This window comes from Cherax quadricarinatus, chromosome 23 (assembly GCF_038502225.1).
Source record: "Cherax quadricarinatus isolate ZL_2023a chromosome 23, ASM3850222v1, whole genome shotgun sequence".
NCBI classification, from domain to species: domain Eukaryota; kingdom Metazoa; phylum Arthropoda; class Malacostraca; order Decapoda; family Parastacidae; genus Cherax; species Cherax quadricarinatus.
The window spans coordinates 15,299,499-15,313,041 of NC_091314.1; the positions used below are offsets into that span (position 1 = coordinate 15,299,499).

The 13,543-nt window shown below is 40.8% G+C and overlaps 1 protein-coding gene across 7 annotated transcripts in view; it reads left to right on the forward strand.

Moving 5' to 3' along the window:
* Positions 1–13,543, forward strand: part of LOC128685730 (ATP-binding cassette sub-family C member 3-like) — a 406,756-nt gene that overhangs the window by 98,123 nt on the left and 295,090 nt on the right. For all 7 annotated transcript variants that reach the window (XR_011392357.1, XM_070087955.1, XM_070087954.1 and 4 more), the window contains exons 10-13: positions 8,856–9,024; positions 9,193–9,344; positions 9,710–9,847; positions 12,156–12,302. Coding sequence is in view for 6 of the 7 variants with exons in the window: in XM_070087955.1 (XP_069944056.1) it covers positions 8,856–9,024; positions 9,193–9,344; positions 9,710–9,847; positions 12,156–12,302 (606 nt within the window). In the remaining variant the exon portion in view is untranslated. The remainder of the gene's footprint in view (positions 1–8,855; positions 9,025–9,192; positions 9,345–9,709; positions 9,848–12,155; positions 12,303–13,543) is intronic.

Genomic DNA, 13,543 nt, shown 5'->3' on the forward strand with positions numbered 1-13,543 from the left:
CCCCAAAAAGAAAATGCTTTCATCAACATTCAACACTTTCACCACACAGTTACTAAAAACAACAGACATAGCCCCACTCCACAAAGGGGGCAGTAAAGCAACAGCAAAGAACTACAGACCGATAGCACTAACATCCCATATCATAAAAGTCTTTGAAAGGGTCCTAAGAAGCAAGATCACCACCCATCTAGAAACACATCAGTTACACAACCCAGGGCAACATGGGTTTAGAACAGGTCGCTCCTGTCTGTCTCAACTATTGGATCACTACGACAAGGTCCTAAATGCACTAGAAGACAAAAAGAATGCAGATGTAATATATACAGACTTTGCAAAAGCCTTTGACAAGTGCGACTATGGCGTAATAGCGCACAAAATGCGTGCTTAAGGAATAACAGGAAAAGTCGGTCGATGGATCTATAATTTCCTCACTAACAGAACACAGAGAGTAGTAGTCAACAGAGTAAAGTCCGAGGCTGCTACAGTGAAAAGCTCTGTTCCACAAGGCACAGTACTCGCTCCCATCTTGTTCCTCATCCTCATATCCGACATAGACAAGGATGTCAGCCACAGCACCGTGTCTTCCTTTGCAGATGACACCCGAATCTGCATGACAGTGTCTTCCATTGCAGACACTGGAAGGCTCCAGGTGGACATCAACCGAATCTTTCAGTGGGCTGCAGAAAACAATATGAAGTTCAACGATGAGAAATTTCAATTACTCAGATATGGTAAACACGATGAAATTAAATCGTCATCAGAGTACAAAACAAATTCTGGCCACAAAATAGAGCGAAACACCAACGTCAAAGACCTGGGAGTGATCATCTCAGAGGATCTCACCTTCAAGGACCATAACATTGTATCAATCGCATCTGCTAGAAAAATGACAGGATGGATAATGAGAACCTTCGAAACTAGGGATGCCAAGCCCATGATGACACTCTTCAGGTCACTTGTTCTATCTAGGCTGGAATATTGCTGCACACTAACAGCACCTTTCAAGGCAGGTGAAATTGCTGACCTAGAAAATGTACAGAGAACCTTCACGGCGCGCATAACGGAGATAAAACACCTCAATTACTGGGAGCGCTTGAGGTTCCTAAAACTGTATTCCCTGGAATGCAGGCGGGAGAGATACATGATTATATACACCTGGAAAATCCTAGAGGGACTAGTACTGAACTTGCACACGAAAATCACTCACTACGAAAGCAAAAGACTTGGCAAACGATGCAACATCCCCCCAATGAAAAGCAGGGGTGTCACTAGCACGTTAAGAGACCATACAATAAGTGTCAGGGGCCCAAGACTGTTCAGCTGCCTCCTAGCATACATAAGGGGGATTACCAACAGACCCCTGGCAGTCTTCAAGCTGGCACTGGACAAGCACCTAAAGTCGGTTCCTGATCAGCCGGGCTGTGGCTCGTACGTTGGTTTGCGTGCAGCCAGCAGCAACAGCCTGGTTGATCAGGCTCTGATCCACCAGGAGGCCTGGTCACAGACCGGGCCGTGGGGGCGTTGACCCCCAGAACTCTCCAGGTAAACTCCAGGTATATATATATATATATACGTATTTATATATATATATATATATATATATATATATATATATATATTTTTTTTTTTTTTTTTTTTTTTTTTCAACAAGTCATGTATGTATATATATGTATATATATATATGTATATATATGTATATATATGTATATACAGTGGACCCCCGGTTAACGATATTTTTTCACCCCAGAAGTATGTTCAGGTGCCAGTACTGACTGAATTTGTTCCCATAAGGAATATTGTGAAGTAGATTAGTCCATTTCAGACCCCCAAACATACACGTACAAACGCACTTACATAAATACACTTACATAATTGGTCGCATTCGGAGGTAATCGTTATGCGGGGGTCCACTGTATATGTATATATATGTATATATATGTATATATATGTATATATATATATATATGTATATATATATATATGTATATACAGGAAGGCCCCGCTTTACGGCGTTTCACTTTACGGCGTTCCGCTAATACGGACATTTCAAATTATGACCAAAACTCGCTATACGGCTCCCCCCACCTGACTTTCTAATACGGTCACCGTGCCCCACCCTGTTTGTTTACATTCTCCATGAGCTCAGTAAGCACTAAGTCTCTCCATTTTGTCTGGAAACTCCAAAATTTCAAATGTTTTTAAAAGTTATTTCATATTTTATATATACTCTGATAATTATACTTATGTATACCTGTACCTAAATAAACTTACATACTGTGCTGGCATGCAGGTACACATTAAAATTGGTAAGTGTCTTATGTCTCCAGACGTCATATTAGTAATGATAATAATAATCATCGAGTCATTTAAATGTCGTATATTACGTTAATATACACATTTTCATTAATCCATCCATGATATTTTTTTCAAAATTATATAATAAACACGATGCATAACATATAAATAAGATAAATACACCCCACAGTAGAATAAATAAACATAAATGTGAGATGTGGTAGCAGACGACTTGCACAAGTGACGCCGTATTAGAAATGATAATAATAACAATACTCACCGAGTCTCATTAAATGTCGTATATTACGTTAATATACACATTTTCATTAATCCATCCATGATATTTTTTTTTAAATTATATAATAAACACGATACATAACATAAAAAGATGATAAATACACCCCACAATAGAATAAATAAACATAAATATAAGATGTGGGAGCCACATAACTTGTACAAGTGACGGCAAGAATAACATTTTCTCTAATCTAACATAAGAGAAAATGTGTTACTGGGGGTAACTGTAGAAAATTATTCCTTTCGTATGTATGTAAGTAAGTTTATTCAGGTATACACAAATACAGTTACATAGATTATCATACATAACAACATACGTGTAGAGAACCTAGGATAACCCAAAAAAGTCAGTGTGACTTATTTCCATTGCCTTCACTCAGAGCTTCATTTCTTCTCAAAATGATGTTACATGAGAATGGGAGTGTTCTTCTTTATTAATTCTACCGTATCAATGTAGAGACAACCTGTACACAATGTAACTTGTACACAAACCAGACGTGTACACTTCGTTTGTTTACAAAACTTACCTTCGCCTGGTTTGTTTACATAACTCTGCGCCTGCCCCCTCTCATGTACTCGTTCTTTCTCTCTCTCATTTATTCGTTTTGTCTTATTTACTTACTCCTGACCCTACATTAAGACTACAAATATTTTAAGGTAAGTAATGAGTGAACTGTATATACATTTTATCGCTCTGGGATGCTTAAATATCATAGAATAGTATGTGTGGGTGGGGTGGCCTGGTAAGGTAGCCTGGCTATTACCATACGTACCACACTTGATTTCTTACAATAAATACTACTTGTCTCACCCTAGATTAAGACTATAAATATTTTAAGGTAAGTAATGAGTGCACTATGTGTGTATTGTACTTTTTTATTTTTTTTTTGATGCCTGGTTCTATTGCTAACTTAATATATGTTAGTGTAAACTTGTTATCTAGTGTTTGTATGCATTTATAAGTGGAAAAAAAGGGTGTTCCACTTTACGGCGATTTCCGCTTTACGGCGGTAGCCTGGAACCTAACCTGCCGTATAAGTGGGGCCCTCCTGTATATATATATGTGTATATATATATATGTGTATATATATATATATATATTTATATATATATATATATATATATATATATATATATATATATATATATATATATATAAATATATATATGTCATGCCGAATAGGCAGAATTTGCGATCTTGGCTTAAATAGCAACGCTCATCTTGCCATATAGGACAAGTGAAAATTAATTTGTGTATGCAATAATTTCGCCAAAATTATTCTGAACTTAACGAAAAAAATATATTTCACTGTGTTTGTTTAGTATTTAATTATTGTAAACAAATCTAAAATATATTTAGTTGGGTTAGGCTAAAATAAATTGTGCTTGTTATAATAAGGTTAGGTAAGTTTTTTAAGTTCCTTTTGGTGCAAAATTATAAATATTTACATCAACATTAATGAAAAAAATATATCTTTAAACGTATAGGAGAAAATTTGGAAAGGACTTAATTTCAAATGAGTTCTTGCTAATTGACCAGTTTTACATATTCGGCACGACATATATATATATATATATATATATATATATATATATATATACCTGGAGTTTACCTGAAGAGAGTTCCGGGAGTCAACGCCCCCACGGCCCGGTCTGTGACCAGGCCTCCTGGTGGATCTGAGCCTGATCAACCAGGCTGTTGCTGCTGGCTGCACGCAAACCAACGTACGAGCCACAGCCCGGCTGGTCAGGAACTGACTTTAGGTGCTTGTCCAGTGCCAGCTTGAAGACTGCCAGGGGTCTGTTGGTAATCCCCCTTATGTATGCTGGGAGGCAGTTGAACAGTCTCGGGCCCCTGACACTTATTGTATGGTCTCTTAACGTGCTAGTGACACCCTTCCTTTATATAAAGGGAAGGGGGACAAAAGAGATTGTAAAAATTTTAGAGGAATAAGTTTACTGAGTATACCAGAAAAAGTGTATGGTAGGGTTATTACTGAAAGAATTAGAGGCAAGACAGAATGTAGGATTGTGGATGAGCAAGGAGGTTTTAGAGTGGGTAGGGAATGTGTAGATGAAGTGTTTACACTGATGCATATATGTGAACAGTATTTAAATAAAGGTAGGGAAGATTTCATTGCATTTATGGATTTAGAAAAGGCATATGATAGAGTAGACAGGGAAGCAATGTGGCAGATGTTGCAAGTACATGTATATGGAATAGGTAGTAAGTTACTAAATGCTGTAAAGAGTTTTTATGAGGATAGTGAGGGTCAGGTTAGGGCATGTAGATGAGAGGGAGACTACTTCCCAGTAAAGGTGGGTCTTAGACAGGGATGTGTAATGTCACCATGGTTCTTTAATATACGTATTTATAGATGGGGTTGTAAAATAAGTAAATGATAGGGTGTTGGGGAGAGGGGTGGGAAAAAATTATGGGGAATCAAATACAAAATGGGAATTGACACAATTACTTTTTGCTGATGATACTGTGCTTATTGGAGATTCTAAAGAAAAGTTGCAAAGGTTAATGAACGAGTTTGGGAGAGTGTGTAAAGGTAGAAAGTTGAAAGGAAGCTTAGAAAAGAGTAAGGTGATGAGTGTATCAAATGATTTAGATAAAAAAAAATTGGATATCAAATTGGAGAGGAGGAGTATGGAAGAAGTGAATGTTTTCAGATATTTGGGAGTTGACGTGTCAGCAGATGGATGTATTATAACGCAATTATTTGGCGTTCTGGTAGAGGGTGGTTAAATGATACGTCTTCGGAAGCTTCTTACTTTATTGTTATGTCGTGGTGGGTACACAGGATTGTGTGTTGTGCCCATGGCCCGGGCAGGGCCATCCCATGAGAGAGAGCTAGGAGTAGGCCTTGTGTCTTCCTACTAGGCCACTGTGTGAGTGAGAGCGTGGCAAGGGCCGGCAGGCTGGCATGCCCACCGAGAGACCTGGCTACAGAGGGCAGCATCTTTGTGCCGCAAAATATGAACTAAGCTGGCAGACAGCATAGGCTGTCTGTGCAGACAGTACAGGCTGTCTACATATGCTCGGCCACCTACCGCACATCGTCCCAATGCGACAATACTGGCGGTAAAAGAAACTCGGTCTCTCTCTCATAGGAACAGGGCACAGAACACAAAATATAAACATGGAAAGAAACTTCCTACAGGGAGGGAAGAAAAAAACATGTGGGGTGTGCTAAACATCGTAGTCAAAGGCAGTGAGCGTCAATGGGCATCACTGCACGCCTTCCTGCATCTGGACAGATACTGCAACACAGGAGACATTGTTGTGGCTGAGCTGTGATGTAACAGGGTACGGTCTCCTCTGGAACGGTGAAGCAGACATCGTAGGAGTCGCTGAAGGTTTCACCCAACCTGGGGCACAACATGCTTGTGCCCTCGAGTGAGGCGTCGACAAAACTCGGCAACTGGGCAGGACTTCTGGCAAGCGACTCAATAGGACACTTCTCGACTGGTACTGTCGCTGGGCTGTCACTGCCAGCGAGCGTGGAGCGAGTTGTAGAGCGAGTCGTGGCAGAGACGACTGGGCGAAACATTTGGGAGTCGTAACATCATACACCAGACTGCAGTGAGTGAGCTAGCAGTCAATGTGACATCATCTTTGTGCAGGCTGCTCACTGAAGCTTGTGACACGAGGCTGACACAGCGCTTGCCAACAGGGCTAACTGCGGCTTGGTGAGTATCATTCTATAAATAACAAAAAGGCACAATACCGTGACTGGAACGATACACAAATAACCCGCACATAAAAGACAGAAGCTTACGACGACGTTTCGGTCCGACTCGGCAGTTGGAGTTATAGCAGAGGTTAGTCTAAGCGTCCCCAGACTTGTTTCTCTACATATAACTGCACTCTGATGGTCTGGAGGTGAAGTGAAACAAATCTCGATGGGAATCGTAGCAGGTACGATTCTGCAGAACATCACAAGCGATGAGCATAAAAGCTTTCTGTACAAGAGGGCTCGGACTCAGGGCTGTCTGATAGCTGTCAAACACACTGGTCACACGGGTGACTTAGCACAGTGGTGCTACTCAGGTCTGGCTCAGACCTCACTGGACACATGGAAACTTTAAACACCCGCGGTACATGCAGTACTACATGGCTTAAACTAGCAAATGATGCTTTTCTGTGCATAAAACTGACACTAAGGCATATACTAAAATGTGAGAACACTGACTGAGAGGAATTAACACACGACATATATCTTCTCTTAGTCTTCTCGACAATATTGAAATAATTACTGAACACTCGATGGTGACATCATGTGATGTCAGGCGTGATGTCGCGAGATGACGTCAGCAGCACTGTGACGTCAGCAGACATCTCGAGGTGACGTCAGGCAGACATCGTGATGTCATGAAGTCTGGCAGCAGCATCGGTGACGTCGATGTGATGCGGGCAGCATACCACAGCATGTGGCCTGGGACATCTGGTAACTCACGTGGCTGGTAGATCCACGTGACATCGCCCACACCCAATGTGGCGTCGTGATCCACGTGGCGTCATGATTTATGTGGCATGCTGATCCACATAGCTTCGAGTGGCCTCGGGCCCTTGGATACACAGCACTGGCGACGAATTCACACGAAAAACAGCAGAAAACACAGCAGAGGGAGTGAGCAGTGGTGAGTGTATGGTAGACAGGTGAGCGTGAGTAGGGCGAGCATGGGCAAGGTGAGGAACGGCCACTTCCTCCCCTTCTCTCCCACCCACAAACACGTGGAGAACCTCACACTGGACGCAGAAATCGCCACAAAACTCACCTCTGGCTTGCTGAAACAGCTGTGCTGAGCTGAACAACAACAGCAGCAACATACAAGTGATGCTGAACACGCGACTTGAGAAACAGCGTGGGGTCACTGGGACGCCACTTACAATTCTCGGAGAATTTCGGCAAATTTTGGCCTGGATCCTGCTTGTACCTGTATCTGGATGCTCAAACGTGCAGACACGACATCAGGATAACTTGTTGAGAGACGGATGCTTCTTGTGTAGGGTGATGAAGTAAAGATGACTTCATACCTCTCCTTCCTCTCTCCGGGCAAACAACTGCTGCGACCACCGCTGCTACCATTTATAACGAGTTTGTTTGGTAGTATGGTAGCAGGGTGTGAATGATAAACGTCTTCAGAGGCTTCTTAGTTTATTGAAAGGTCGTGGTGGGTACACAGGCTTGTGTGTTGTGTCCATGGCCCGGGAGGGCCATCCCATGAGAGAGAGCTAGGAGTAGGCCTTGTGTCTTCCTGCTAGGCCGCTGTGTGAGTGAGAGCGTGGCAAGGGCCGGCAGGCTGGCTTGCCCACCGAGAGGCCTGGCTACAGAGGGCAGCATCTTAGTGCCGCGAAATATGAACTAAGCTGGCAGACAGTGTAGGCTGTCTGTGCAGACAGTACAGGCTGTCTACAGTATGAAGGATGAGGTTAACCATAGAATTGATTAAGGAAAAAGGTGAGTGGTACATTGCGGTATATGTGGAGACAAAAAACATGATCTATGGATGTAAAGAAGGGAATGTTTGAAAGTATAGTGGTACCAACATTCTTATATGGTTGTGAAGCTTGGGTTGTAAATGCTGCAGCGAGGAGGTGGTTGGAGATGTCCTATCTAAGGGCAATGTGTGGTGTAAATATTATGCAGAGAATTCGGGATGTGAAAATTAGGAGAAGGTGTAGCGTTAATAAAAGTATTAGTCAGAGGGCTGAAGAGGGATTGTTGAGGTGGTTTGGTCATTTAGAGAGAATGGATCGAAGTAGAATGACATGGAGAGCGCATAAATCTGTAGGGGAAGGAAGGCAGGGTAGGGGTCATCCTTGAAAAGGCTTGGACTTCGAGCAAGCATGCACGAGTGTGTTAGATAGGAGTGAATGGAGACAAATGGTATTTGGGACCTGATGAGCTGTTGGAGTGTGAGCAGGGTAATATTTAGTGAACGGATTCAGGAAAACCAGTTATTTTTATATAGCCGGACTCGAGTACTGGAAATGGGAAGTACAATGCCTGCACTTTAAAGGATGGGTTTGGGATATTGGCAGTTTGGAGGGATATGTTGTGTATCTTTATACATATATGTTTTTAAACTGTTGTGTTCTGGGCACCTCTGCAAAAACAGTTATTATGTATGAGTGAGGTGAAAGTGTTGAATGTTGAAAGGATTTTCTTTTTGGGGATTTTCTTTCTTTTTGGGTCACTGCTTTGGTGGGAGATGGCCAATTTGTTAATATCTTCACTTAACTTCTGCAGGCACTCCGGCTGTCCGGATCAGCCCGGAGGGAATCAACATTGGGCCAGATTGTAAATCTGATGGCAGTGGATGCCCAGACTGTTGGGGACACATTCCTCCACATATATGCCATGATAATGGCACCTCTCACCATTCTCGTCTCCCTCTCCTTTCTCTGGGGCCGTCTTGGTTGGTATTGTTATTAGTTATATTTTTTTTTGTTCTTCATGATACTGTCTTGAGAGTTAAGGAACCCTTTTCTGTATAAACAGTGTATCATGTGGAAATAAACTTTTGAATTTTGAAATAGAGGGTGACAACCATGCGGTTTCTTACTTACGTGTATTGCCATGACAGGTCCATCAGTACTGGCAGGAGTGGTTGTCTTGCTGCTCATCATCCCCATTAACAGCGTGCTGGTCAATAAGTCAAAAAAAATTCAAGCTAAGGCCATGTCTTTTAAAGACAAAAGAGTCAAGATGGCCAGTGAGATTGTCAGTGGCATCAAGGTAAGATGTAATAAATCTCTGTGAGTTTGAGAAGAGGAAGATCAGAAGGACATCAAATGTTTAAATGTTAGAGATAATCATTGAATTAAATCCTTCAGAAATTTCATTAACAATACACTATATAGAGATACCCTATACAAGAACTTTAATTCCATAATAGCTTTATTATTAATAGATAAAGAGATGAGCACCCTGAAGAGCAACTTTAACCCAATAAAGGCAAACAGAGAGCAACCAGAAGAAAGAAATTTTGCTAGTTTATTAGAAGAGAGAAAGAGGAAGACATAGAAAGGAAAAGCCTGTGAGAGAAAGATTGACACAAAACAGTAGACATCTTCCCACTCACATCAATATTCCTATTGCAGGTGCTGAAGCTCTATGCATGGGAGACCTCCTTTGCCAGTATGGTCGAGGAGGTGAGAGATAAAGAGATCTCACTACTCAAGAAGCTGGCCTTCTTGCAAATCATCAACTCATTCGTTTTCAACTTCACCCCGTATATGGTAAGTATCCTCTGCAGCATGCACATACAGTAATGTGAGCTGTAGAGTCCAACAGCCTGTTGTGTCAGAGAATGTGAAATATAGCCTAGTTGAACAAAAAGATAAGGAAGGCATCTTGGTTGATCAAAAAAAAAAAAAATAAGATAGTTTGGTTAACCAAAAAAAGCAGTGAAAGCATTTTTGTTAATCTGGCTACTTTCCCCCAAGGTAGGGTTATTCAAAAGAAAAATATTCACCATCACTCATGTATTAGCTATCTTACCAGAAGTGTACAAATATTACAGTTTAAATGAAGTAAACTGCAGTATCACTACCCAGCCTGTAAACTCTTAAGTTCAGCTAACTGGTTTTCATGGATCCCTTCATACATGTTGCTTTGTTCACACCAACAACACATCAGATCTCAAAAACTTGCTGGGGACAACCTTATTGATCATAAAAGACAGTGAAAAAGGTTTTCTTTACCAAACAATGAAGATCCTGGTTGACATACAAGATAATAAAGACAGCCTGATTGATCCATAGCTCAGTAGGTAGCACACTCAACGCACACAGTGAGGGTCTGGTTCAGTCCTCAGTATGGGTGGAAACACTGGGCATGTTTCCTTACACCTGCTGTCCCTGTTCACCTAGCATCAAGTAGGTACCTGGGTGTTAGCCGACTGGGGGTCGCATCCCGGGGGGACAAGATTAACCAAAGTTGCCCAAAATGCTCTGCACTGGACAGGCACCTAAAGTCAGTACCTGGCTAACCTGGCTGTGGTTCGTACGTCAGCTTGCGTGTGGCCAGCAATAACAGCCTGGTTGATCAGACCCTGATCCACCATGAGGCCTGGTCTCAGACCAGGCCATGGGGGCATTGACCCCCGAAACCCTCTCTAGGAAAACTCCAGGTAAATGACCAGGGACTTTCTATATAGTATATCATTGATATCAGCTAGGTCTGTATATGTTGTATCATGTACTTGTATAAATTTATTATTATTATTATTATAAAAGTGACATAAAGAATAATAAAGACAGTAAGACTAGTCTAAAAAAAAAATACAGAATAAGGTCAGGTTAAAAAAAAATTGACAGGGTTGTGTATCTAGAATGAAAAAGACAGCTTTGGTGATCAAAGGGACTTTAGGCACACCTTGGATGATTGTAAAACATGTTACATATTGCAGGCAAGAGATGGTTTATACAAACATTCTAAATCCTGTTTTAGAGTGTGTATTGTTGAGAGATTATTTAGAGGGCTAGCTGGAGTTGGTGTTACTCTGATGTCTCTATAGCTGCAACTTATGTCAGTGCATTTAAGGACTTTTTTTTCCTATAAATTAAGAGTTATTGAGTACATTAAAGGATTAGATGTAATGTTTCAACACTAGAACTAGTGTTAGTCAATGAAATGAAAGAATTTAACCAATATTACTTTGAAGGATACTGTAATTTTTTTTAGCCTATGACTGCTAATTTTTCTTTTACCTACTGTGCTTATTTTTAGCTTTTTGTAGCTATGGAAACAGAGCTATGCTCATTGTCACCCCATCTTCATATTTTTTTACCTCAGTGGCCTTCTCCCACTAAAGTAGGGTAAATAAAAAAATACAGGAGACACATTAAGATAAGATTTGTTCGGATTTTTATCCCAGAGGATTAGCCACTCAAGATAAGCCAAAAAAATCAGTTCACCATTGAGGACTGTTTGTCTTATTTCTATTGGAGTACTGCAGTTTTGTCCCCTAGGATGTGACTCTCACCAGTCGACTAATACTTACTGCTAGGTGAACAGGGAAAGCAGGTTTAAGGAAACATGCCTTACATTTCCACCCATACTGGGAAATGAAATGTGGAGATTCAGTGTGTGAGGTGAGTGCACTGCCAACCAAGCCATAGGACACCTTAACAACCCACTTCCCAGAAGTGTGCTGATGTCACAGACAGACTTTGTTTTTCTACATTATACAAAATGTAGCCTACATTTAATAAACTATTATTAAGCACAAAAGAAAGCCACTAGCAAGTGGTGCATTTTGGCAGACTAATCCTAGCGCTTACAGACTACCCTCTGACTTCAGCATTTCCACCCATCCTTCAGAGGGTAGCCACTCTGCTTCCCACTTCAGGACTCAAGTACTAAATGTTCATCATATCATTTTATAACATTTACAATGGTTGTAGCACTTACTACATCTTACTGATGAAATTGGAATAGCAAATACTGTGCACTATAAAATATTTCATAGTGTACAGTATTTGCATTTTTATGGTGCATAATTTTTGTTAATTTCTCATAAACTACACTCTTGGTCTTCCTCAGGTGGCTCTTGCCAGCTTTTCCACTTATCTTCTGGTATCAGAGGACAATGTACTAAACGCTGAGAAGGCCTTTGTCTCCTTGGCCCTCTTAAACTTGATGCGCATACCAATCATACAGATGCCAACAGTAATTTCCCAGCTCATACAGGTAAAGATGCAGGATCTTTTTTGTATGATGTATTCACCTGTATTATTATATGTTGGTTGTAGGTGGAACTTGAAACTTATTTTTTTTTTTCCATGGAAAGGGAAGAGAAGTTTGATTTGACACTGATGTAAATTTACTCTGCTTTTTCACTTACACAGATAAGATGAAGATAAAGATTTATTTCTTTGTAAAGGTTACAGTGTGTAATTACAATTTTGGTTTGCTAAGTACAAAGATAGCCACTATCATGCCAGGCATTTCGGGCAGATTAATCCTGGTACATAGTAACTACTTAAAACTAGACAAAATAATAGTGGCTAACTTTATTACAATCTTATTAAATCTTAATACTAAAGAGAGGTAGTCAAGGTGGAGGTTTGTAAGAATAATAATCTTGAAGTTGCACATAATAAAATCATTCTCAAAACATCCTCAAATCCATAAATATAAAGCACCAGTATGAAAAACAGTACAGAATGGGTCACATAACCAGAGACCAAACAAAACATTGCTCATCTATCCTAACCAGCCTGTTAAGAAGGGCAAAAAAATTGTATTATGAGAACAGATTATCCAACGTAAAAAGTGATATAAAAAAGACCTGGAAAACCCTATCTGAAATTCTAGGAACAAATATTATATCAGAAAACAGAACAATCACACTAACAAAACCAGATGAACCCCTACTCCCATCTTCTGAAACAGCAAACAGACTCAGTGTTTTCTTCTCCACCATAGGCACCTAAAGTCTGTACCTGACCAACAGGGCTGTGGCTCGTACGTTGGTTTGCGTGCAGCCAGCAGTAACAGCCTGGTTGATCAGGCTCTGCTCCACCAGGAGGCCTGGTCACAGACCGGGCCGTGGGGGCGTTGACCCCCGGAACTCTCTCCAGGTAAACTCCAGGTAAATAGGAAAAAACCTTGCGGGTAAAATCCCAAGCTCAAATACCACACCCAATGACTGCCTCACTGGCACCTACCCGAACACACTATTCCTAGCTCCAACCAACCCAGCAGAAGTCTCACTTATTATTAACACACTAAAGAACAAGACAGGAGATTTAAATACCTCAATACCCTTTATATACAAAAAAGCTTCACAAGTGCTGTCACCAATCATTGCAACACTCTTTAACAAATCCATCAAATCCTCTACCTTCCCTACAGTTCTCAAAACAGCAAGGGTCACCCAGATACATAAAGGAGATCAAGTAGGCTTGAATAACCATAGGCTAATATCC